General features: G+C 45.7%; 1 protein-coding gene and 1 long non-coding RNA gene across 2 annotated transcripts; one reads left to right on the forward strand and one right to left on the reverse strand.

Annotated features, from left to right (window-relative positions):
• Nucleotides 1–1,315: 1,315 nt before the first annotated feature.
• LOC106856283 (uncharacterized) lies at nucleotides 1,316–6,945 on the reverse strand. Its single transcript, XR_015798942.1, has 2 exons — nucleotides 6,588–6,945; nucleotides 1,316–5,171 (listed from the first exon to the last, which is right to left on the reverse strand). It is a non-coding gene; the product is annotated as an uncharacterized LOC106856283 (long non-coding RNA).
• A 14,160-nt stretch (nucleotides 6,946–21,105) lies between these two features.
• On the forward strand, nucleotides 21,106–24,928 carry LOC148220025 (endogenous retrovirus group 3 member 1 Env polyprotein-like). Its single transcript, XM_088155517.1, is given in 2 exon segments — nucleotides 21,106–22,769; nucleotides 22,771–24,928. Coding segments are annotated over 2 exon segments (1,443 nt in total). The 5' UTR covers nucleotides 21,106–22,500; the 3' UTR covers nucleotides 23,945–24,928.
• Nucleotides 24,929–25,319: the final 391 nt, after the last annotated feature.

A 25,319-nucleotide genomic window follows, 5' to 3' on the forward strand; every position in this document is an offset into this window, starting at 1 on the left:
CTCATGCCCGCTGTCTTTCATCTCCCTCTGTCAGCCTACCTTCCCTTCTCCACAGACATCTTTCAAGACACTGATGTGACTTGATTCCCTGAAATGCATCTAAGAAGACTCCTCACTTTGCACTTCCGAAACAAACATCACAGAAACCACAGAATAAGGAGAAGGGTTAAAGTACCTTATATCAGAACCCACTGATAGGGGGCATGATGTTAGTTTTAAATTCAGGCTGAACAAAGACACTGAACCACATGTCAGGGAACTCTTAGGCTTTTATTATATAGTAGGCTTAACTCTGGCAACTAGCCCACTATTTAGACTCCAAAGTGTTGGCTAACAAGCCCTTAAATTCCTCTCTGCAAGACCATCTCTTCTGATCAGACTTTTTTTGTCGTAACAGTCAGAATGTTTGAGACAAATCATGCTTATGCCTGGTCCTCTAGACCTTTGTACTGGATCTAATTTGGTTGGCATTAATTTTATTCATAGCAGCCCGTATGGTGGTGTGCTTTGTATTTAAGTCAGATGAATATTTTGTTTGTTGCTGAATGGTGCCTGCACAGTATCCGGGTTTTTTTCTCTTTCCCTCTGTCTCCTCACATCAAGTAGGCTGGAGTGGGCAAGAGACTGGGAAGGGACATAGTAAAGATGGATGACCCCAAATGACCAAAAGGATATTCCATACCATGCTCACCAATAAAAGCTCAGGGAAAGCAGGAGGAAGGGGCAGACATATGTAGCAATGCCATTTGTCTTCCTAAGAAACCATTGCATGTACTCAGGCCCTGCTTTTCAGGAAGTGTCTGGGCATCTGCCTGCCAATGAGAAGTAGTGAATGAATTTGTCTTTTTGCTTTGCTTGAACATGTAGCTTTTTCTTTCCATATTAAAATGTCATTATCTAAATCAATAAGTTTTGTTGCCTTCCTTCTGTTTGTTCACCATCTTGTAGGAGAGGGGAGTGAACAAGAGGCAAGGTGAGTGTTTGACTACTTGCTGAGGTCAATCTTTATATTTCTAGGACCTCTGTCCTGGATTGTTCCAGAAATGAGAGTGGACCTGGTAAAAATCAAAATGGTGCTGAAGACCCCTCTGTGCCAGTTCTGTTTATTTTTACTTAATAGAGAGGAAAAAAGGAAGGGAGGCATCTTATCCCAACTGAATAGGAATTAATAAAAGTCAAGCACTGTCCTTCTCAGCTGATCAAATTGTCCAATCACTTGTTTAACACAAAGCCAGTCTTCTTACAAGATTGACACCGAGATGTTGAGTTCGATCAGCATGGGATCCGAGACAGAAAAATCCCACACTCTATGATCTATGTGACAAAAGCCTTTATTCAGTTTTGACCTCGCTTTTTATAACCCTTTCAGTGTTCCCAGGCAAGCGTCTGTGATTGGTTCCCAGGTCGGGCTGCCCAGCCCTCTAACCAATAGCTCTCTGCAGCCAGGGCTGGAACTCATTGGATTAAATCCTTGTCTGTCTCTAATCCTTTCCTATCTCTGTTCTTTGGGGGCTGGCCTTTCAAGCCAGGCTGCTTATCCAATCATTGGCCAAATTCACTGCCCAGTACAAGCCAGCTTGCACTGTGACAATTCCCTGTTTCTTTTTTATTAATTTGAAGAAAAATTTTGAAACACAAATGTGCAGCTTGTTCTCTGTAATCTTGCCTGCAAGGGCCCTTTTGCATGCAAAATTACATTAACAGCATCTATTTAATTGGAATGGGGTTTTACCTAGCTTAATAAATTTGGCTTTTTGGATAGTGATGAGTTCCACATACCAGAAGCTGCAGGGCTTTTGTTCAGGGGCAGTTAGGTGAATTTAGCACTTTTGGTTTCACATATAACAATTTAACTGTTTAACACAGAAATATAACTTAACTCCATAACTATAAAACTTTAAACTTTTCTTTTGAAATTATAACTTAATATAACATTCAGTTTTAGAACTGTGCAAAATTCCAACTTGATAAAACATTAAAACATTTTGTAAACAAACAACTCTGTTATTTCAGTGTCCCATAAGTCTGTGAGGTAGGAGAGTGGATTGTCCCATTTATCCTTCTGCAACTTGCTCCTCCACATCTGTCGAGGAGCTCTCAGGAGGGTGCTGTCCTTCTGCATCTGGCTCCCCCACGTCCGTCGAGGAGCTCTTAGGGGGACGCTGTCTGTGGTCCCGTGCAGGACAAACACATCTGGCAGGCACCCAGTGTGTACCTGTGCCCGTGGTTACACATGCATACCCCCGTCCCCAGGTGATGAGATTCCACAGACCCCCCCACTTATTGGTGTCGAGGTCTCGCACCATCACCTTGGGCTTCGGTAAAGGTTTATCACCAGATGATTGTAATGATAGGAAGTGATTTAGGATAACTGGATTCTGGGAATTTTCTATTACTCTCAAGTGATTTAATGTGTACACAGCCTTTGCTATCCTGCTCTGCGGGGTTTCACCACACATTCCTCTCTTTTGTTTTTTAAGTGTAGTTTTTAAGGTGCCATGTGCTCTTTCCATGATGGCTTGTCCTGTTGATATGTATGCAATCCCAGTGTGGTGTGACACTCCCCAGAGCTGTAAGAAATTTCTTGTTCTCTGTGAAATGTAGGCAGCACCATTATCAGTTTTGATGAGATGGGGGATTCCTAAGGCAGCAAAGGCAGATCGCCAATGTGCAATAGCATCCCGACCCTTTCCTCCTGTGTGTACTGTAGCCCATATTGCTGATGAAAATGTATAAATTGAGACATGTACATACTTTAAACGGCCAAATTCAGCAATATGTGTCATGTCAGTCTGCCAGATTTGCAAAGGACGCAGTCCACGAGAGTTTACCCCCATTTGCAGTGGTGCAGTGTGGCCTTGGCAGTCAGTGCAGGTGTTAACAATGTTACGAGCTTCTTTGGCTGACAGCTGAAACTGCCACTGCAAGGCTCGGACACCTTGGTGGAAGAAATCATGTGACATTCTTGCTTGTGTTAGCATATTTGGCTGTGGTGCTGTCCAGGCAGGAGCAGCTAACTTATCTGCTCGAGCATTGCCCTCTGTGATGAAACCTGGCAAATTTGTGTGGCTTCTGATGTGCAATACATAGTAAGGACAACTTCTAGCTTGTATGGCAAGGCACAAAGTTTTAAGTAGCTTAAACAGTTGTGCATTTTCAACTTCCTTTAACAGTGCTTGGTCTAATCTTTGAGTGATATCAGCTACATATGCAGAGTCTGTTACCACATTTAGAGGAGTGTGAGGGAAATGCTGAAAAGCCATAGCTACAGCTCGTAGCTCTACCATTTGAGGTATTCAATCTCATATCCTTCTAAGGTTTGCCAATCACTCCCCTCTTTCCATGTTACAATGGCTTTCCCTGTTCTCCCAGAGCCATCTGTGAACACTGTGACACCCTTTAAGGGTATGTGGCTACTGAGAGGTTTGAGAGAGAGTTCAGTCTCCCCACTTAGCTTAAGCAGTCTATGGCTTGGCAAATGATAGGAAATCTGACCCGAGAAACCTTGCAAAGCACTTTGTAAAGCTGTGCTGTTTGCAAAACACCATTCAAACTGTTCCTGTGTCACGGGAATAATGATTTTCGAGGGATCCTTAGCACTTAACTGCAAACACCTGTGACGACATTTGATAATCAATTGTGCTATTAACTCAAAGACGGTGGGAGCCGTCTTTTTGGGCTGGTGAGGCAAGAACATCCATTCTAACACATGCAAAGGATCAGGCCAGTGCGAGTTCCACTGCCCAATAATTCCTGTTGGATGAAACTTAACTATGATAATAAACACAGTAACACACACCTCTGGGCATATCCGGTGGACTTGTTTCTTTGTTATAGCCTGCTCTACTATTTCTAGAGCAGCCTTTGCTTTTGCATTCAGCTTTCTTGGTGAAGTCAGTTCTGGATCACCCTTTAACAGGTCGAATAATGGTGCCAATTGTGAATCAGTTAATCCCAAATACCGTCTAACCTAGTTGATAGAACCCAAAAGTTTCTGTGCATCATTTAGTGTTTCAATTTTTGTTGATAATTGAATAGTTTGTGGTTGTATGGTCTGATCTAAGATTTTTTGTCCCAAATACTTCCATGGTGCTTGCTGCTGCACCTTTTCAGGAGCTATTTGCAGCCCAAATCTTTTCAGTGCCTTTAATAAGCTTGGCTTAATTTCTGTAAGTTCTTCTTTTGTCTGGGTTGCTACCAAAATATCATCCATATAATGGTAGCAATATGCCCCTGGTAATTGCTCTCTCACTGATGAGAGTGCTTGAGCCACGTACCATTGACAGATCACTGGACTATTTTGCATGCCCTGTGGAAGCACACGCCATTGATAACGTTGCCCTGGTGCAGCACTGTTAATAGAAGGCACTGTAAAAGCAAATTTTGGGGCATCATCTGAGTGTAATGGAATAGTAAAGAAACAGTCTTTCAAGTCCACAATCAGAATATCCCAAGAGGCAGGTATCATTGTAGGGGATGGCATACCTGGCTGTAAAGCACCCATGCTTTCCATAACAGCATTAATTTTTCTTAAGTCATGAAGTAATCTCCACTTTCCAGATTTCTTTTTTATAACGAATATTGGGCTATTCCACAGACTTGTGAATTGTTCTATGTGCCCTTGAAGCAATTGTTCTTGAACTAGGATTTTGAGGGCCTCTAATTTCTCTTCTGTTAGGGGCCATTGTGGAACCCACACTGGCTGATTAGTGAGCCACTTCAAAGCAAGTGTGGGACGATGTTTGCCCTCTATCACAATGGCCCCTGTTAAAGATCCGTCCCCACCCGGACCCCCCATGCTGACAACACATCCCTCCCCCACACACTCATATAACCTGCTAGCACCTATGGCCTCACCGTGGCTGTCTGCCCTTTATCACTTTTAATCAGCACAGGATTATCACTAAGATAACTTTGTGTAGTCCCTCCAATACCAGCAACAGTGGTTCCTGAGAGTGTAGTGGGCCAAGATAGAGGCCATTTGTAAGCAGCAATGATAGTAACATCAGATCCAGTGTCAACCAAACCTTTAATCTCTATCTGTGAGGGCTTAGCTTTTGGCATAGTAACAATGCATTTTATGGTAGGTCTGTCTTTACCTATGATTTGAGTCCAAAATACCTCTGGTTGTCCCGTTGATCTGAAGCCTTGGTCTCCTCGCTCCTTTGCATCTGCATTGGGGACACAAGATTTAAAAAGGACAAGTTGAGCAATCCTAGTTTTTTCAGGAATAGTTACAGGTGGAGAGGGAGTGGATACCATGGTATATATTTGCCCTGTGAAGTCTGCATCTATTACACCAGGATGCACAAAGATACCTTGTAATGTAGCACTGGATCTTCCCAAAAGAAGGGCACTTAGTCCTTTCCCTATTGGCCCTTGAGCCTCAAGGGGGACTCTATGCACTTCTAATGAGTTTATAGTTACTGTGGCTGAGGTGTAAACATCCAGGCCGGCTGATCCCCTTGTTCTGGCTGTGAGCTGATTGCAAAGGCTTGGGCAGGAGGTTGAGGAAACATTTCTGTCCGGGTGCATTCCCTCGTTGCTCTGGTTTCCATGTTTCCCTGTTGCTTAAGAAGCTGACCATTAATGTGATATTTGGATCTGCATACCTTAGTTTCATGTCCAAGTTTTCCATATCGCTTACAGAGGAACTTGCCGTTGCCCTGTCCCTGAGCCTTCTTCTGTGAGGCTGGTTTTGTGGGGCAGTTCATTTTCACGTGGCCTGGTTGTCCACAATTGAAACAATTCACTTTCATCCTTACTGCAGCTGCAAAAGAGTTAGCTAACATATCCATGTTATGTGACGCTGTCCCGACTTTAGCACATGCATTTATCATATCCTCCAGGGATGGATTTTCTTTGGGCAATGAACTTATAATTTTTCTACAATCCTCATTGGCATTATCTCGGGCTAATTGTAATGATACCTGATTCCTTTCATCTTCATTAGCTATTTGTTTTTCCATGGCATCTTGTAATCGTTCCATGAAGTGCATGTACAATTCACTAGGATTTTGTTTTATATTTGTATATCTCTGGGTTGGTACAGACATGTTTGTAACTTTATTTAGGGCTCTCATCTCCAGTTCCTTTGCTTGGTTTAATATTGCAGAGTTTAAGTGGGCTTGTGTTTGAGGATCCTCCATGGGACGCACTCCCATGAGTTGAGGAACCCCTGCCCCAAAGCACAGGTCTTGCTGTGATAGCCTCAAATATTTTAACTCTTGCTCCTCTGCATATGTTCTCCAGGCCGATTCAAACATCATATACTGCACTGGAGCACAGATTAATTTCGCAATCTGCTTTATATCATAGGGTGTTAGCTCATTAGCAGTCACGAATCTAAGCATATTTGTCACTGTAGGGGATCCCAACCCATGCTTAGCAGATAACTGGTGTAATTCTGCAAGAATTTTCCAATTAAAGGGTACATATTTATCAGTAGTTCCGTTTCCCCTTATAACTGGGAATGCCATCACCGTATCCCCCCCACCCTGCCAATTCTCTTCTATTGGTGAAGACATAGGCACTGCAATCAGTTCAGCCACTTCTAAATCACCAGATTCTAGAGCCTTTTACTTTACCTTCATCCAGAAGAGAGCTGGGTCCCAGGAGGAGACGACATCTGATTTAAGCATTAACGGGGCTGGAGCTGTTGTTTGAAGGTTGGCTGCCGAGGTGCAGTTCGTGTTCTTTTCCGGGATGTGTTGGCTGTTTCTTTGTGCAGAGACCTTTTCGAGCTGTTCTGTGCTCGGCTCCTGGTGTGGAGAAACTGTGGGTGCTGTATCTCCAGCAGGATCGGGGCTGATTCTCGGTTCTGGAGTCGTTTTCGGGGCTTTGGTGCTGGCATTTCTCAGTTCCAATGCACTTCCTGGTTTTTCTTGTGTCGCTCCTGGTGTGACGTTAACTCGGCGCGCCTGCTCTCTGGGCTTGGTGGGGGTCTCCATGGCGACTCGGGGAGGCGCCACGCCCTCTTGCTGGGGCGGAAACACGCCCTCTGGAGGCTGGGCTGGGGCCAGGGCCCTGCCCGCCGGAGGCTGGACCGAAGCTGGAGGTATCGCCCACTAAGGCGTGGTCAGAGCGGGAGGCGCGACCCACCAGGTCAGAGCTTGGGGTAAAGGCGCGCCCCCCCCAGGGCTGGGCTTGTGGCGGAAGTACGTCCCATGAGGGATGCTGTGTTTCCTTTCTCCCTCCCCTGTCCATGCGGCCGCCGCCATTTTGGGATAGTTCTCGGATGTCTCCGGCAGCAGTTTGGGGTGTTTTTAGAGTCTCTGGGCTGGCAACTGAGGAATTACCGTCCAGTAAAGTCTCTCTGCATGGAATAAGTACTTTTTCTTCCATGCTTTCGCTGGATAAATCAGCTTTTATCTCTTTTATCAGCTTTAAGATAGTTTTCCAAGGCTTTAAAGCTCTAATTGCATTTTTATCATTTTTTAAGGCAGCATTTAGTATTTCTTCTCCAATTTTAGTCTATATTTAATGCAGTTTCTACAGTCGGTTCCACCCCTTTTTCTTTTGTCCATAGTATTAAATCAAAAAGCAATTCTTTTTCATATTCAATTTCCCACTCCTCCAAAAACTCTGTCCATATCTCTATCACTGGATGCGTGTTTGTAGAAAATAAGCTCCCCATTGTTTTCTTGTAGCTTTTCGGCTGAAGTTTTCCTCCGTCTCTAGGACGCTCTGGCTGTGATCAGCCCCTGTCGCCTCTCTTTTTTGGGCGTCTTTCTCATCTCTTGGACCTATTCCTGACTCTGGCCAGTGTTTTCCCTGCTTCCTGGGCAGCACCCGTCTTTATTGGACGGCCCTGGCTTTTTGCCAGCCTTTCTCTGTCTCTTGGGCAGTTCCCTGGCTCTAGGCCAGAATCCCTGTCTCCGTGGACGGCCCTGGCTCTCGGCCAGTATCCACCGTCTCAAGGACAGCCTGTGTCCCCCGCTCGCGGCGGTATGGCTATGCCAGATCACATCGGGGTAACCAGATGTTGAGTTCGATCAGCATGGGATCTGAGACAGAAAAATCCCACACTCTGTGATCTATGTGACAAAAGCCTTTATTCAGTTCTGACCTCGCTTTTTATACCCCTTTCAATGTTCCCGGGCAAGCGTCTGTGATTGGCTCCCAGGTCAGGCTGCCCAGCCCTCTGACCAATAGCTCTCTGCAGCCAGGGCTGGAACTCATTGGGTTAAATCCTTGTCTGTCTCTAATCTTGTCCTATCTCTGTTCTTTGGGGGCTGGCCTTTCAAGCCAGGCTGCTTATCCAATCAGTAGTTAGATTAACTGCCCAGTACAAGCCAGCTTGCACTGTGACACCGAGATTAAAAAATATACACTTTGTGGCAATTTCCAAAGATCCCAGGTATAACTGTTATCAGTACAATTAAAAGTTTAATAAGTATCTTTAAGTCCATATAGTCATCAACTTCCAGATAAAATAAATGAAATGGCATGGAGGGAAGACTTACAAATTTCTTTTGATGAAAGATTATCCAGATGTTAAATCATGGCTTGAAGCCTCCTGCTGAGTCTTGAACCCTCAAATGTTTATTCCCATTGTTACAACCTCATAAAACCCCTATAAATATCATTATTTTTTTCAAAACCAGATATGTAGGTCTAAAACAAGAGAAAAATGCCCCTTTAAAATTAATTTTGCATTATCACATCAGTGCTAACTGTATAATAGGAAGAGGTTATAATGACTAGATCTAAAAAGAAAATAGCTTTAAAGAAAGAACTCCAGTGCAACAGAGGAAGTCAGACAATATCACTAACTGAATGATCTTATATCATTTTATATTTGCTGTTGTTATAAATGAAGATGAGAGCTTTTAGATGAGCCCTGCCTTAGGCTCAGATTTCTGGCAGTAGCTCTATTTTTTGAGGTGATCTGCACCCAAAATTGATCTTGCTCACAAGTTCTTAAGAATGGAGGATAAGGTCTATTATAAAATGAATTATTTATTGAATAGACACAAGATTAACAGACAGAAAACTTTAAACAGACTTACTATACAGGAAAAACAAAAGAACTACTAGTAGATACAAATACAGTGCACAATAGAGGTACCTATATGTCTTAGGGTGACTGTATGATGCCTATATCCCCAAATCGTCTGTTCTGTTAGTGTTAAATATTAAATTCTGCAACTTTAAGACTGGTTCCAGGAGTGAAAGGGCAGAGGGGGGAAGAAAAGGAAGTGCAGAGTTTGTTATCAGAAACTGCACTGGCTCCCCCGCATTCCTGCTCTCAGACTGTGTTGTCTGCGGTGGACAGCGAAAGAGAGAGCTCTCTTTTGCTCTTGGTTAGTTTTTTGGCTAGCTGAGGCAGAGAAGGCCCCTGGATTTTTTTTTTTGTTGTTTTTTTGGGGTTTTTTTTCTTTTTTTTTTCCCTTCTATTTTTTTGAAACTGTTTGAACCTGCTTTGAACTGAAAACCCAAAAGAACACCGGGAGCTCACACCTGTGGCCCACCGGGCCCGGCCTGGGCCGCGGCATCCCCAGCACAGGAGGGACTGAGAGCAGACTGAGTGAGCCGGGCAACCACAGAAAGAACTCTTCTAAATCTGCCGTCTCTTCGGAACAGCGAAAGGTTTTGCTGTTTGATATTGTTCATTGTTGCGCTGGGAGGTGTGTTGCCTGTTGAATAAACAGTTCTTTTTTTCCACTTCTCTCCAATTTTTTTTTTTCCTTTTTCCCGAGGGACCTCATTCAGAGGTTTCCTCCCAAATTTGCTCTAAACCAGGACAAATACATTTGGCGCCCAATGTGGGGCTCGAGAAAGTGGAAAAAAACCTGTTCTGATTGCATTTTGATTATATTTACTCTGTATTGGGGTAAAGCAGTCAGTAACCATGTTGTTTGAAGTCATAATGTCTGCTGTGTCTGTCGGGGTAAAGGCCTTTATGGGTCTCGGGTCCCTAGGCTTTTTTGAGGTTTTAATACCTTTCTGGTCTCTAGGCTTATTTTCTTATCCAGAGATAGCTCCAGTAGTGTCCCTAACATGCAGTTTTTTCAGTAGAGGAGCACGAATTAGAATAGCTATTGTGCTGGGCTCAGTGATAATGATTTATAGAAAGTTCATAAAGCTACTAGAGTTTGTTCTAGGTATCTATGGTTTATGGTTTCTTTGTCCTACCATGCATCCCAGTTCTAATAGCATGTTTTGGGGGTTCATTAGTAATTGCACCCAGTTTGTTAGAAGAGGAGCAGGGGATGAGGCTTTTCAACCTTTGCTTTCTTTTTTCTCCCTCGAATCTGTTAAGTCAATTTTTGAGGATGTTCAGTTTCCCCTGAATGTCAAGGAAACTGCATTCCTGGTATTTAATCTAGTAAGCTTCCTCTACACAGCCTGCAGCCTCTCTAGAGTGAGGGCTGAAGTGTCCAGAGGAGCTGATGGGACCCCTGACGCAGGTGTAGGCCCAGGTGTGGAAAATTCTGAGTGGTGTGGGGAATGGGAGAGAATGGGCAGAACCCTGAAGAAATTTTCTGATCCCCCAGCCTGGGAATTTTCACATGAACAAATTCAGAACCCAGACGAGGTGGGGAAATACCTGGAAGAGAAGTGTCATGATGATTCTAATGAGAAAAGGATCATTGCAATAAGCTAGGCCCTAGCATATGCTTATCGCACACTGCTAGATACTGTAGGGCAGCAGAGAGAGGCAGGGGGGCAGGGAGATAAACCAGCCAATACCCCAGTCACTCCGGCTGTAGCTAAACCAGATAGTAAACCTAAGCCACTGGCAGTTGCTGCAGGAAGAAAACACACCAGCAAAACTGATCGGCCAGTGGACGATGATGATGAGGGGGAAGGACCCTCAAGGCAGGCTTCCGATACAAAATCAGAAGTCAGGGCAACTGGCACAGGATCAGAAGCCAATATTGAGTCCCTATCTCTGAAAGACCTTCGTGGCCTGAGAAAGGATTACACCCGACGACCTGATGAATCTATAATTAGTTGGCTGGTCCGTCTCTGAGATGCTGCAGGCGAGGCTACAATTCTAGATGGCACTGAAGCCAGGCATTTGGGATCTGTGTCACATGATCCAGCTATTGACCAAGGAATGATAAGGGGGGCTAATCCTCAAAGTCTCTGGGCACGGGTCCTGGAAAGTGTGGCACAAAGATACCTGTGTGCAGACGATCTCTATATGCAGCAAACCCAATGGAAGACCATACAACAAGGGATTCAACGCTTGAGAAAAATGGCAGTGGCAGAGATTGTCTTTTCAAATAACCTAACAACTAGAAATCCAGACTTGGTACCATGTACACCTGTGATGTAGCAAAAACTTGTACGACTTGGGCCACAAGAATACTCTTCTGCTTTAGCAATAATGAAGGGGGATGACAGGGAGGAGACCGTGCTTGATATGGCAAAGAAGCTCCGAGCATATGCAGATGCTGTGCATGGCCCAACACATGCCAGAATTGCAGCTGTGGAAACACGTCTGCAGAAATTAGAAGATAGGATGGAGGAGAATCATAAAAGACTCAGGGAGGAGATTAAAGAGGACATTCTCCAAATCTCGGCTATACGGATCAAAGGTTCTGGCCCCAAACGTAAACGCTCCCCAGATGGGGAGAGAAGACCCTTCTTACGAGCTGAATTGTGGTCTTTCCTGCGTGATTCTGGAGAAAACATGAAGAAGTGAGATGGAAAATCTACTTCTGCTCTGGTAAAACGAATACTTGAATTGCAGGACAGCGAGATGCAGAGAGGGTGTTCCACTAAAAGGGAAGCAGCTCCAGTCGCCCGTAGCCAAACTGCCAAGTACAATAATAATGATGATGATATGTCCGATCCCCTTGAAGGAACCTCCAAGACATATGCTCAAGGAAAGAAGAATAACCAGGCTTAGAGGGGCCCTGCCTCTAGCCAGGTAAAGGCTAGGGAAAACCGTGTTTTTTGGACTGTGTGGATTCGTTGGCCTGGCACATCTGAACCACAAAAATATAAGGCCTTAGTTGACACCGGTTCGCAGTACACACTAATCCCATCAAGACATGTGGGGACAGAATCTGTTTCTATTGCTGGTATAACAGGGGAATCACAAGATTTTACTTTGGTGGAAGCAGAGGTGAGCCTGACTAGAAATAAATGAAAGAAACACCCTATTGTGACTGGCCCAGGGGCCCCACGCATTTTGGGCATAGACTTCCTCCAAAATGGGTATTTCAAAAATCCAAAGGGACTCAGGTGGGCTTTTGGAATAGCTGCTGTAAAGGCAGAGGGCATTAAACGATTGAACACCTTGCCAGGACTATCTGAAAACCCATCTGCAGTAGGACTCCTGAAGGTGAAGGAGCAACAAGTGCCAATTGCCACCTCAACAGTGCACCGCCGGCAGTACCGGACGAATCGAGATGCCGTGGTCCCCGTCCACAAAATGATCCGTGAGCTGGAGAGCCAAGGGGTGGTCAGCAAAACCCACTCACCCTTCAACAGCCCCATCTGGCCTGTACGTAAATCAGAAGGAGAATGGAGATTGACCATAGACTATCGTGCATTGAATGAGGTGACTCCACCGCTGAGCACTGCAGTGCCGGACATGCTGGAACTGCAGTACGAGCTGGAGTCCAAGGCAGCAAAGTGGTATACCACTATCGATATCACCAATGCATTTTTCTCCATTCCTCTGGCAGTAGAATGCAGGCCTCAGTTTGCTTTCACCTGGAGGGGTGTGCAATACATGTGGAACCGACTGCCCCAGGGGTGGAAACACAGCCCCACCATTTGCCATGGGCTGATCCAGGCTGCATTAGAAAAGGGTGATGCTCCAGAACATCTGCAGTACATCGATGATATCATCGTGTGGGGGAACACAGCAGCAGAAGTATTTGAAAAAGGAAAGAAAATCATCCAGATTCTCCTGAAAGCTGGTTTTGCCATCAAGAAAAGCAAAGTCAAAGGACCTGCCCGAGAAATCCAGTTCCTGGAAGTGAAGTGTCAAGATGGACGGCGCCTGATTCCCACTGAAATCATCAATAAGATCACTGCAATGTCTTCACCAACCAGCAAGAAGGAAACACAAGCTTTCCTAAGTGCCATAGGTTTTTGGAGAATGCACATTCCTGAGTACAGCCAGATTGTGAGCCCTCTTTACCTGGTCACCCGCAAGAAGAACGATTTCCACTGGGGCCCTGAGCAGCAGCAAGCCTTTGCCCAGATCAAGCAGGAGATCGCTCATGCAGTAGCCCTTGGCCCAGTCAGGACGGGGCCAGATGTGAAGAACGTGCTCTACTCTGCAGCCGGGAACCATGGTCTGTCCTGGGGCCTGTGGCAGAAGGTGCCTGGTGAGACGCGAGGCCGACCATTAGGATTTTGGAGTCGAAGCTACAGAGGGTCCGAGGCCAACTACACTCCAACAGAGAGGGAGATCTTGGCCGCCTATGAAGGGGTCCAAGCTGCCTCAGAAGTGGTTGGCACAGAAACACAACTCCTTCTGGCACCCTGACTGCCAGTGCTGGGCTGGATGTTCAAAGCAAAAGTTCCTCCTACCCACCATGCCACTGACGCCACATGGAGTAAATGGATTACCCTCATCACACAACGCGCCCGTATTGGAAACCTGAATCGCCCTGGGATTTTGGAGATAATTACCAACTGGCCGGAAGGTGAAAACTTCGGTCTTGCCGATGAAGAGGAACAGGAACAAGTGACCCGGGCCGAAGAAGCCCCACCGTATAACCAACTGCCAGCAGATGAAACATGCTATGCTCTTTTCACTGATGGTTCCTGCCGCATCGTGGGGATGAACCGGAAGTGGAAAGCAGCCGTATGGAGCCCCACACGACAGGTCGCACAAGCTACCGAAGGAGAAAGTGGATCGAGTCAACTTGCTGAACTCAAAGCTGTTCAGCTGGCCCTGAACATTGCTGAAAGAAAGAAGTGGCCAAAGCTCTACCTTTACACTGATTCATGGATAGTAGCCAATGCTTTGTGGGGTTGGCTGGAAAGGTGGAAAAAGGCTAACTGGCAACGTAGACAAAAACCAATTTGGGCTGCTGACGAGTAGAAAAACATTGCCACTCGGGTAAAAAGGCTACCTGTAAAAGTCCGTCATGTAAATGCCCATGTCCCCAAAAGTAAAGCTAATAAAAAACAGCAAAACAACAAACAGGTAGATCAGGCGGCACAGATAAAAGTGTCGAAGATAGATTTAAACTGGCAGCACAAGGAAAAATTGTTCCTAGCTCGATGGGCCCATGATGCCTCAGGCCACCAGGGTAGAGATGCCACCTATAAGTGGGCACGAGACCGAGGGGTAAATCTAACCATGAACAGTATTTCTCAAGTTATCTATGACTGTGAGATGTGCGCTGCCATCAAGCAAGCCAAGCGGGTGAAGCCCCTCTGGTATGGGGGGCGATGGTCCAAATATAAGTATGGAGAGGCCTGGCAGATTGACTACATCACACTGCCCCAGACACGCCAAGGTAAGCGCTATGTACTGACCATGGTGGAAGCCACCACTGGATGGTTAAAGACCTACCCTGTGCCTCATGCCACTGCTCGTAACACCATCCTGGGCCTTGAAAAACAAGTTTTGTGGAAACATGGTACCCCTAAGTGAATTGAGTCAAACAATGGGACTCATTTCAAGAATAACCTTATCAACACCTGGGCCAAAAAACATAATATTAAGTGGGTGTAGCATATCCCCTACCATGCACCAGCTGCAGGGAAGGCAGAAAAGTACAATGGACTGTTAAAAACCACTTTGAAAGCATTGGGTAGGGGATCTTTTAAGAATTGGGAGCAGCATTTAGCAAAGGCCACTTGGTTAGTTAACACCCGAGGTTCCACAAATCGAACAGGCCCTGCCCAGTCTGAGTCCTTGCATACAGTAGATGGAGATAAAGTCCCAGTGGTGCATGCCAGGGGTTTGTTAGGAAAAAGAGTTTAGATCAATTCTGCCTCAAATACAGACAAACCCATTCATGGGATTGTTTTTGCTCAAGGACCAGGTTGCACATAGTGGATAATGCAAAAGGATGGAACAACATGATGTGTACCTCAAGGAGATCTAATTGTTAGGTAAGAACCATATGTAAATATTACTATTGAATATCACTATCATTGTTTGTCTATAGCTGTATCTTGTATATATATGTGTGTATGATAATGATGTATGTGTTTATAGAATTAGTGTGTCTATCAGATATGATAGTAAGCTGACGATTTGGGGATAAGGGGTGGAATGTCTTAGGGTGACTGTATGATGCCTATATCCCCAAATCGTCTGTTCTGTTAGTGTTAAATATTAAATTCTGCAACTTTAAGACTGGTTCCAGGAGTGAAAGGGCAGAGGGGGGAAGAAAAAGAAGTGCAGAGTTAGTTATCAGAAACTGCACTGGCTCCCCCGCATTCCTGCTCTCAGACTGTGTTGTCTGCGGTGGACAGCGAAAGAGAGAGCTCTCCTTTGCTCTTGGTTAGTTTTTTGGCTAGCTGAGGCAGAGAAGCCCCCTGGATTGTTTTTTTTTGGTTTTTTGGTTTTTTTTTCTTTTTTTTTTCCCTTCTATTTTCCTGAAACTGTTTGAACCTGCTTTGAACTGAAAACCCAAAAGAACACCGGGAGCTCACACCTGTGGCCCACCGGGCCCGGCCTGGGCCGCGGCATCCCCAGCACAGGAGGGACTGAGAGCAGCCTGAGTAAGCCGGGCAGCCACGGAAAGAACTCTTCTAAATCTGCCGTCTCTTCGGAACAGCGAGAGGTTTTGCTGTTTGATATTGTTCGTTGTTGTGCTGGGAGGTGTGTTGCCTGTTGAATAAACAGTTCTTTTTTTCCACTTCTCTCCAATTTTTTTTTTCCTTTTTCCCGAGGGACCTCATTCAGAGGTTTCCTCCCAAATTTGCCCTAAACCAGGACACTATATTACAGCTAACAAAGAAATAGTATAGATTAGGAGTCAATGCAACTTACCACCAACTTGATGATGGAGTACACATAGAGTCCTTTCACTCAATTCCCAGAAAACTAACCACAGATTTTGTGTCCAAACTTCGAGGAGCTGGCCTATACATCAGTGTGCATAAACCTTCTGATTTTGTGAAAGATTGTGTAGCTTTTATAGTTTATAAAGTGAAGTGTTTGTCAGTCATAAATTCCAGCAGCTTATCTTCCCATATCTTGCTCTCAAGGCAAAATGTTTATTGTCAGTGTGCTGGTTGTGCTTTGGTTGGCACCTGGGGGAGGGATACACAGAGGTTTTTCCATCTTGAGAACTTTTTCTGTGAGCTGATAGGACCAATTGGAGGCTGCTTTGGTTGTTGACAGCCTGAGAAACCAATTGGAGAATTCAGACCGCCTCTGTGAATTCACATTTTGAAGCAAGTAAACGCGGGGAAAGCCCTCTTTCGTTTCCAGCCTCTCACAAGGTAACAGCGACCAGCCCGGGCCCCTTCCCATGCCGCCCGGGCCGGGCAGGGGTGGGCTCGGGAGGCCACTGGTCCCCGTTTTCAACCAGAGGCCCCAATAACCAGGGGAAGGAGAGGCCCATTGCTAAGATCCTAGCCCCTGCCCCCCCCCCCCCCCCGGCGTGGACACAGCTGGGCAAAACTCTGCCTTGTTGCCGGCTTGGAACAGCCGGGTGTGGCCGGGCTCACCCAGCCACCCACGTGGCCTGGGGGGGGGGAGGCAGCTGAGCCCTGTTCTGGAAAAAGCCCTTCCACGTCCTAGCTTGCTGGGCAAGGTGGAGGGAAGATGGGCGCCGGAGGGCAGCCCTCTCCCAACTCCCCAGTGCAGCTCGAGTGTCCTGAGATCCTGGCATATCCTGCTCTCTTTCTCCCCAGCACCACCCCTCCCCCAAACAACTGATAAAGTAACTATAGAAACTTCCTTTGCTACACAGTTTCCAAACTCCGCCCTTCACACAGCGAGTTTTCCACACCCGCCCGCTGCCATAGCCCAGCCCCGCTCAGCTCACACAGCTCCAAACGCCGCTCCCACCTCGATTTTCCCCATCCCAAACCCTGTTCCCTTGGCAACCTCCCTTCACCCCCCTCTATCCCATCCCCCATGCCATGCAGAATTTGATTCCCTTAGCTCTAGTATTCCTCAAGTTGCACAAACAAATCTCTACACCTCTCCACACAACCCCACGTTTTCCCACAACGGCTCGTCCCCTAATGCTACCCCACAATGCTTCCTTCAGCCCCCAGCCCCCGAGGTCTCCCCTGTCCCCGTTTCTGTCCCTGGAAATGTTTTACCACCTTCCCTTCATGCTTCCTCGGTCCCCGCAGGTCCCTCTGCTCCTTCTCCTGTCCCAGTTCCATCCACAAAACCAGTCCTGCACCCAACGAACATCCCCGCTCTCCCCAAAACCCCTCTTCCCCCCAATAGCGCAGTCCCACTGCACGCCCATACCCTGAAGCCCGTCCTGTGCCTTCCTAACGACTCCCCCTGTGCAGCAGCCCCACATGCACCCATCCCCCAGCACATCTCAGATTTCAGCTGCACCACCTGTGCAGCCCCCCCACTGCAGCAAAGGTGCGCAGCTGGCTCAACTGCCACTGCTGCGCCATCGCCACCTTGTGTCCAAACCATGCAATGCACCCACACACATCCTTCTACATGTCCAGACCCCTTCCCTTCCCCCTAAACCCCCCTCCTCCAACCTTCCCCCCCGCATTCTAAAAAGTGTCGTGCCCGAAGAAAACGCCACTCTTCCTCTGAATACAGCAACAGTGACTCCACTGCCTCTGATTCAGAAGAACCAGATCTATGGGCCAAGGCAAAGTTACAAGCAACCCAAGATGGTAATTGGCAATTAGCCCAAAGAATCTTTGCCTTTCCTGTGATTTATAAACGAGGCCGCAGAGGAGGATCCTCAAACAGATCAGAATGGCAATCAATTGACACGAAACAAGTAACAGAATTAGCAAAAATTGCAAAAGAACATGGCAGATAAGCACACATTTTTAGAAAATTTTTAGAGGCTCTTTTTGCTGCTTTTGTAATGGTTCCCCATGATCTCAAAAATTTAGCTACTTGCCTTCTGTCACTGGCCGCATTTATGTTATGTGAAAAGTATTGGAAAAAACAATTAAAAATACTATATGATAAGTATTCAAAAGATCCCAATCGACAGAATTTTACTGTTGAACAACTTGCTGGTGAAAAACAATTTTCTAAACCCTCAGAACAAGCAAACTCTATTCCTGAAGAAACATTGCAGGACATTGCTAATGCAGCAAAAAACCTCATTCCTCCTTACCCCTGACGACTCTCTTCCTAGCTTGCATTTTTCCAATATCAAGCACAGGATAGACAAGACTTTTATAAAATTTGTAGACAGGCTCAAGGATGCTCTTGAAAAACAAATTGAGAGCACAGAAGCACAAAAGGAATTTCTGAGGAAACTTGCTTTAAGTAATGCAAATGAACAATGCAAAACCATTTTAAGAGCTTTACCTATAGACACCGATCCCACCATCGAGCAGATGGTGGAAAGCTGCACACGCCACATGTCCACTGAAAACACAGTGGCCAAAGCAGTTGCCAAGGGCATTGCTGATGGAGTCTCTGGAGCCTTTGCAGCGATGGTCTCCAAAGACCATGCTCGTTGTTTCCACTATGGGGAACTTGGACATTTTATCAGAGACTGCCCAAACAAACCACCCACCCAAACCCCCCACAACACCTACCACAAACCCCAAAGGCAACAAAAACAACAACAGCAGCCAAAAAACTTCCAACGCAGCCTGGTTTCAACTCCGGGCACAGACAACAAACCAAAAGCTGCCTTCCACCCAGCCCCAATGATGACAAAAGAGGAACATCAAAACCCATGGTCCTCGAAAATTCCAGATCACATCAGGCAGACCCAACATTTGGCGAGATTTCAATGGGAACCCACTGCCAACTGGTAACTGTTTTGTCTTTAAATATTACAGATGAAAAATTTTATCGTATCCCTACAGGAAAGTATGGACCACAAGATGGTCCTTGGGACATTTTAATCCTCGGTGACAGTTTCCATGGTCCACCACAAATTTCCGTTTTACCTGAAATACAAACTGTAGCACCTGGAAAAGAAATCTTTGTCCAATTGTGTTGCACGGACATTCCCTTTTTTCTTCCACAGAAAACACCTATAGCACAAGCCTTCCTGCTTCAAAAAAATCACATGGAATGGATCCCTCTCAACCCTACAATAATGTGGGCATGAACTATGGGTCCAAACAAACCCATCCTCGACTGCAACCTTTTCTGCTAAGGGGAAAAAATTCAGAAACCAGGAATGATAGACACCGGTGCTGACGTCACTGTCATTGCCCTCTTGGAATGGCCACCACACTGGGAACTTGAACCTGTAGCAGGCATGCTGGCTGGAATTGGGGGAGTCACCGTTTCCATGAGTAGCAGATTCAACTTTGTCATTGAAGGGCCTGAAGGATAACTGGCAACCATCCAACCATTCGTGGTAAGAGCCCCAATCACCCTATGGGGCAGAGATGCCCTGACCCAATGGGGGGCTGCTCTCCAAGTTCAAAGTCGGGATTTTTGATGAGGGCCATTGAAGCGCGCACTGTCCCGCCCACTCCTCGTCTCACCTGGAAGAGTGAAGACCCCCAATGGCAGGCACAGTGGCCCCTTTCAAAGGTCGTACTGCGGCATTGCAAGCCCTCGCTGAAGAACAGCTGGCAAAAGGCCACATCATGGAGTCCAACAGCACGTGGAATTCACCAGTCTTTGTCCTGAAAAAACCTGGAACAGACAGGTGGAGGCTTCTCCAAGACCTTCTCAAAATCAACGACATCATTGAAGACATGGGCCCTCACCAGCCTGGACTGCCCTCCCCATCGATGCTGCCTCGAGACTGGACACTTGTGGTCATTGACATCAAAGATTGTTTTTTCAGCATCCCATGGCATCCTCAAGACGCACCATGGTTCGCCTTTTCTGTCCCCTCTTTCAACAGAGAAGCTCCTCTCCAAAGATACCACTGGCTTTTCCTTCCCCAAGGACTCAAAAACTCTCCAAAGATCTGCCAATGGTACGTCAGACATCCTTTCTCCTGTTTGAGAACAATTCCCAGAAGCAATTATTCATCACTACATGGACTACATTCTAGTTTGTGCATCAGAAAAGACCTACTTAGAAAAAGCTGCCAAAACAACCATTCAGACCATAGAAAAAGCAGGATTTTAAATCCGTGAAGACAAAGTACAGTACACCAGCCCCTGGAAATACCTAGGACTTCTAATCTGAGAAAGGACCATTGTACCCCAGCAGCTCTCCATTCGAGATGACCCAAAGACCTTAAGAGACCTACACAACCTGTGTGGATCCATCAACCGGATCCGCCCCCTACTGGGACTCACAACAGAAGACCTCGCCCCTCTGTTCAACCTCCTCCGTGGCAACGAGGACCGGGACTCCCCACGCACACTCACCCCAGAAGCCCGACAATCCATCATCAAAGTTCAGGAAGCCCTGTCTTCACGTCAAGCACACAGATTTGAGCCAAATCTGCCTTTCCAATTTGTCATTTTAGGAAAGGCCCCTCGCTTCTATGGACTGATTTTTCAATGGGACCCTCAACTCACAGACCCCTTGCTGATTCTTGAATGGATTTTCACAAGCAATCAGCCCACCAAGACAATTACCACGTTTCAGGAAATCATGGCACATTTGATAAACAAGGCCAGAACCTGTCTCCACTCTCTTTCAGGGTGTGAGTTCACATGCATTTCCCTGCCCCTGACCATGGGAGATTTGGAAAATCTGCTCCAAACCAATGAAAATCTTAAATTTCCTCTAGATAGCTACACAGGCCAAATTTCTATTCACATACCAAAACACAAACTTTTAAATTGAAATGCAGCCTTCAATCTGGTCCCAAAACTCGTTCAAAACATAGCACCTCTCAAAGCTCTGACAGTTTTTACAGATGGCTCAGGTTCATCTCACAAGTCTGTCATGACTTGGAAAAACCCCAAAACTGACAAATGGGAATCTGATGTCCAAATTGTGGAGGGATGTCCACAAATTGCAGAATTGGCAGCCATTGTTAGAAGAGAAATTGTTTGAGAAATTCAAAGACAAACCCTTTAACTTAGTCACAAATTCTGCTTACGTAGCTGGTATAGCTATGAGAGAAGAACATGCTTTCCTCAAGGAAGTCTCCAATCCAAAATTACACCACTTGATTTCTTCATTAATCATCCTCATTTCCAACAGAATATTACCCTACCATATCATGCATGTTAGGTCACACACCGACCTCCCAGGTTTTATTACAGAGGGAAACAGGAAAGCGGACACCCTGGCCATGCCAGTCGAGATTGCAAACATCCCCAACATTTTTGCTCAAGCAAAGCTGTCACATTCATTTTTCCACCAAAATGTACCTGCCCTCATGAGAATGTTTAAAATTCCAAAGTCCCAAGCAAAAGTCATTGTGGCAACATGCCCAAACTGTCAAAACTACCAAGTGCCCTCTATGGGCACGGGAGTCAATCCCAGAGGCCTGAACAGCTGCCAGCTGTGGCAGTCTGATGTCACCCATTTCCCACCTTTTGGAAAGTCTAAGTATGTGCACGTGTCTGTTGACATGTTTTCTGGAGCAGATTTTGCATCGGCTCATGCAGGAGAAACAGCCACTCACGTTATTAAGCATTTTCTCCTAGCATTTGCCACTCTGGGAGTTCCAAAAAAGATCAAAACTGATAATGGACCTGCCTACATCTCTCACAAATTTCAAGAGTTCCTCGGTGAATGGGGAATTGAACACATTCAGACCATTCCTGGAAATTCCACAGGACAGTCCATCGTAGAGAGAACTCATCAAATCATCAAAAGAGTCCTTTACCAGCAGCGAAGAGACACAGAAATTTTATCTCCAGTGGAAAGACTCTGCAAAGCTCTCTACATCATCAATTTCCTAAATGGCACCGAGTCAGAACCTGACCCCCCATTACTCCGACACTTTGCAAACTCAACCCAAGCAAAGCTCACTGAAAAACCACCAGTGCTGGTGAAAGACCCTGAAACACATCAGGTTTCTGGACCTTTCCAATTAATTACCTGGGGAAAGGGGTACGCTTGCGTCTCGCTGCCATCTGGACCAAGATGGTTCCCAGGAAAAAACATAAAACCATACCTAGGCACAGCAATACCTACTCCAACAGACAACAACAAAAGCTCCCCAGAGTCAAATACAAAACCTCCTCAAAACCAAACCAGCACTGCTTGGAGAAGAAGACGCTGCCGAACACCGGCACATCAAAGAAAATATCATCCTGTCACAAGACAGCAGACGAGACGAAAAACTAAGCAGCAATCTGCTGCTTCAGGCAAATCATAAGCCAGACATAATCTGGCCACAAAGTGACCTTTAGTTAGATGTTACTACCTCTACTTAAACACCCTAGTATTAGTTCCCCCCACCAATGATTTTACTGTAACCCATAATTCTGTATTCACTTCCCTATCCCTAGAGAGAAAAAAATAAAAAAAAAAAGGCAGGAGGGAAGGGACAAAGGAAGGAGATGAAAGACAAAACCCTAACCCTCTCTCCCCCCATCATAAAAATAACTGACTTTACTTATATTTCCTATCAGAAGGCCCATCCTTGTCCAAAGATGAAAATTATCTCTGTTGATGCTGTCCTCACTGCTGCCTGGATCCTTCTCACTGTGCCGCATGCCTTCAGCTGGATCAGTCCACAACCCAAACACAATGTCTGGGTGACTTTAGCAAAGACATTAAAACAAGATAACATGTGCCTGTCTATGGGCAACCTTGATAACCCACTTGCCATGTTTGGTAGGAATTCCCTTTCTAGCAGACGAGTGGCCCGTCCAAAACTCAGAGCTCCTCCACACCACTGGTAAGAGACCAAATCCGGTTGACACTTGGGACCACTGGACAAAAATACTGCCAAATGCCCCCGAGGAACCCCAAGGATTAGATTTGCTGGGGTCCTCCAAAGCAACATACTGTGTCAAATTCTATTACAAAAGTCCAAAGCAAGATTGGCCTGGATTGAGTCAAATTCGAAACACATACAGAAAAGACATATCACCCATCAACAAAGCCTACAGTTATCCAGACTGGTGCAATTATACCACTCATGTTCTCTCTGAATCCTTCATTCACCCCAAAAGGTTACCCCATGGAATGTTTCTTATCTGTGGTGATTGGGTTTGGGCTGGAATCCCCTCTTGTCTTCAGGGGGGACCCTGTAGCCTTGGCAAGCTTTCTACCTTCATCCCCACCATAACCTTATTACATAATTGGAAAAAGGAGAGTGAATCAAAACGCGAAAAAAGATCTTACACTGAATTTGATGAAAATTGTGACCCTAAATTGTACAACTGGAACAAACCCACAAGGGCTGCTGGCTCCCTGTTCTTACCATGGGTGGCTGCAGCAAAAGTCCTTGGTGAAATTACTCATTTGGGGTGTTGGCTCAGTAAGCAAGCCAATGTTACATCTGCTGCCTTGAGTGATCTTTTAAAGGATGAAGAAACCACGAGACATGCATCCCGGCAAGACCGAGCTGCAATCGACTTCCTGCTGCTCGCCCACCAACATGGCTGCGAAGACTTTGAGGGGATGTGCTGCTTCAATCTGTCCTCACGTTCAACATCCATTCAGGCAAACATCCAGAAGCTGAAGGACATCGTGAAGGATTTGAAAGTAGAAACCACCCCAGACTGGCTCAACAACCTTTTTGGACAATGGGGACTGACGGGGTGGGGCACATCTCTGGTCAAGGGACTTCTATGGATTTTAATCGTAGTTGTTATTGTACTAGTTATGTTTGCATGCTTTGTTCAATGTTTTAAAAAATGTTGCTGGAAGTGCCTTTTTAGTAAATACAGAGAGAGGAGTTGTGGAGGGAGCAGAAAATACTCAAGAAAGTCTCCCTGCATCCTCAGAACAAACTCCTTGGAAAACCATAGCTTAGAGATAAGAAATGGCTGGTGAAATGACGAATACAAAAGGAATTTAGTTTTCCCCCCCTTGGTAGACCCTCTTATCTATCTTCAGTATTAGTGGCTCATTTTCTTTTAGTATCCATAGGCCAGCTTTGAATGTAAAATCCCTCAGGGGTTGGTTAGAAAGCAGAATTCCCTTGGTAATTGGTGGAAATTGTAAACCCCTCAAAAGATATGAAAACCCCTGTAAAACAATAGCCGTTGGTATATGCTAGATAGGATGCCTTCATAGAATAAACTATGGATTTGTGCCTCTCTGCATATGCTGGTCTCTTTACCCCGCTGGTCTGAGAGCTCACCGCAAGACAAAATTTGATCTGAGCAAGGCTCGGGAACTTGCTCTGTCTCTGAGGGCTGCAGAAGCAGTCTCAGGGATCCCAAAGCGACCCCAAAAACCCAGCCAGCGACAGAGAAACATAGTTTTTGTCATACAAAACTAAGGAGTGCTTCTTCATGTCCCTCGGTGTTTTGTGAAAAGTAAACACAACAGAGTCTGCCTCCAGAAGGCAGGAGATCAAAATGATGGAACTACCCAGCATGTGGCACGGACTGGAATTCTGTTAACTTCCCAATCATTTTGCTGCCAAAAAGGAAGCCACTCTGTACCTCCTTTAAACACAGCATAAGAGTCAGTGTAAATGTAAACAAGAGAGGTATTCTGTACCTCAAGTTGGGAAACACTCCAAACAACTGTCAGCTCCCCAGCCTGAGAGCTGCTTTCTCCCTCAGTAATAATTCGTTCACCAGCAGAAGTGTGGAGAGCTACTGCCCTGTATTTCCCCACCTTTCCCTCTCGTTTGGCAGAAGCATCAGTGAACTAAGAATTTGCTGATTGTTCAGGGGAGAAAGGAGGGGCTACTTTAATTACCAAGGCAGGTTTGTCATGGCTATTAGCCAAGCTCTCAGTTTATTGTATTGCCAGATTTTTTACAGTTCCTACTGTTACTGAAAAAAATGTTACAGTAATGTTCTATCTGAGCATATCACTTCCTAACTGAGGATCTCTGGGCCAGCCCATCAGGGGGCGGGGGGGTCCCAGTGGTGACTGTAATGTGTTTTCTCCAGAACACTAATAATCATGGAGCTTGTTGGATATCTTTCCTGGATTCAGGCATTAAAATCTCATCTAAAGAGGTTAGGCTATCAGGTGGAATGCATGTCATACCTACTTTCCACCAAATTCCCAGGAACTTCACTTCCCGAGAAGGTTTTTGCATTTTCTCTGAGGGAATTTGCAAATCAAGGTTTTCCAAATGGGAGAATATTTTTGTTGGGTATCTCCCACTACTTTTGTTTTGTTTCCTCTGTTGGGGGTTGAATGCTTCCCTTTTCTTTCTGTGGAATTTCTCCCATTGTTATGCTAA

The sequence above is a fragment of the Sturnus vulgaris genome, chromosome W (assembly GCF_052056855.1).
Source record: "Sturnus vulgaris isolate bStuVul1 chromosome W, bStuVul1.hap1, whole genome shotgun sequence".
NCBI lineage: Eukaryota > Metazoa > Chordata > Aves > Passeriformes > Sturnidae > Sturnus > Sturnus vulgaris.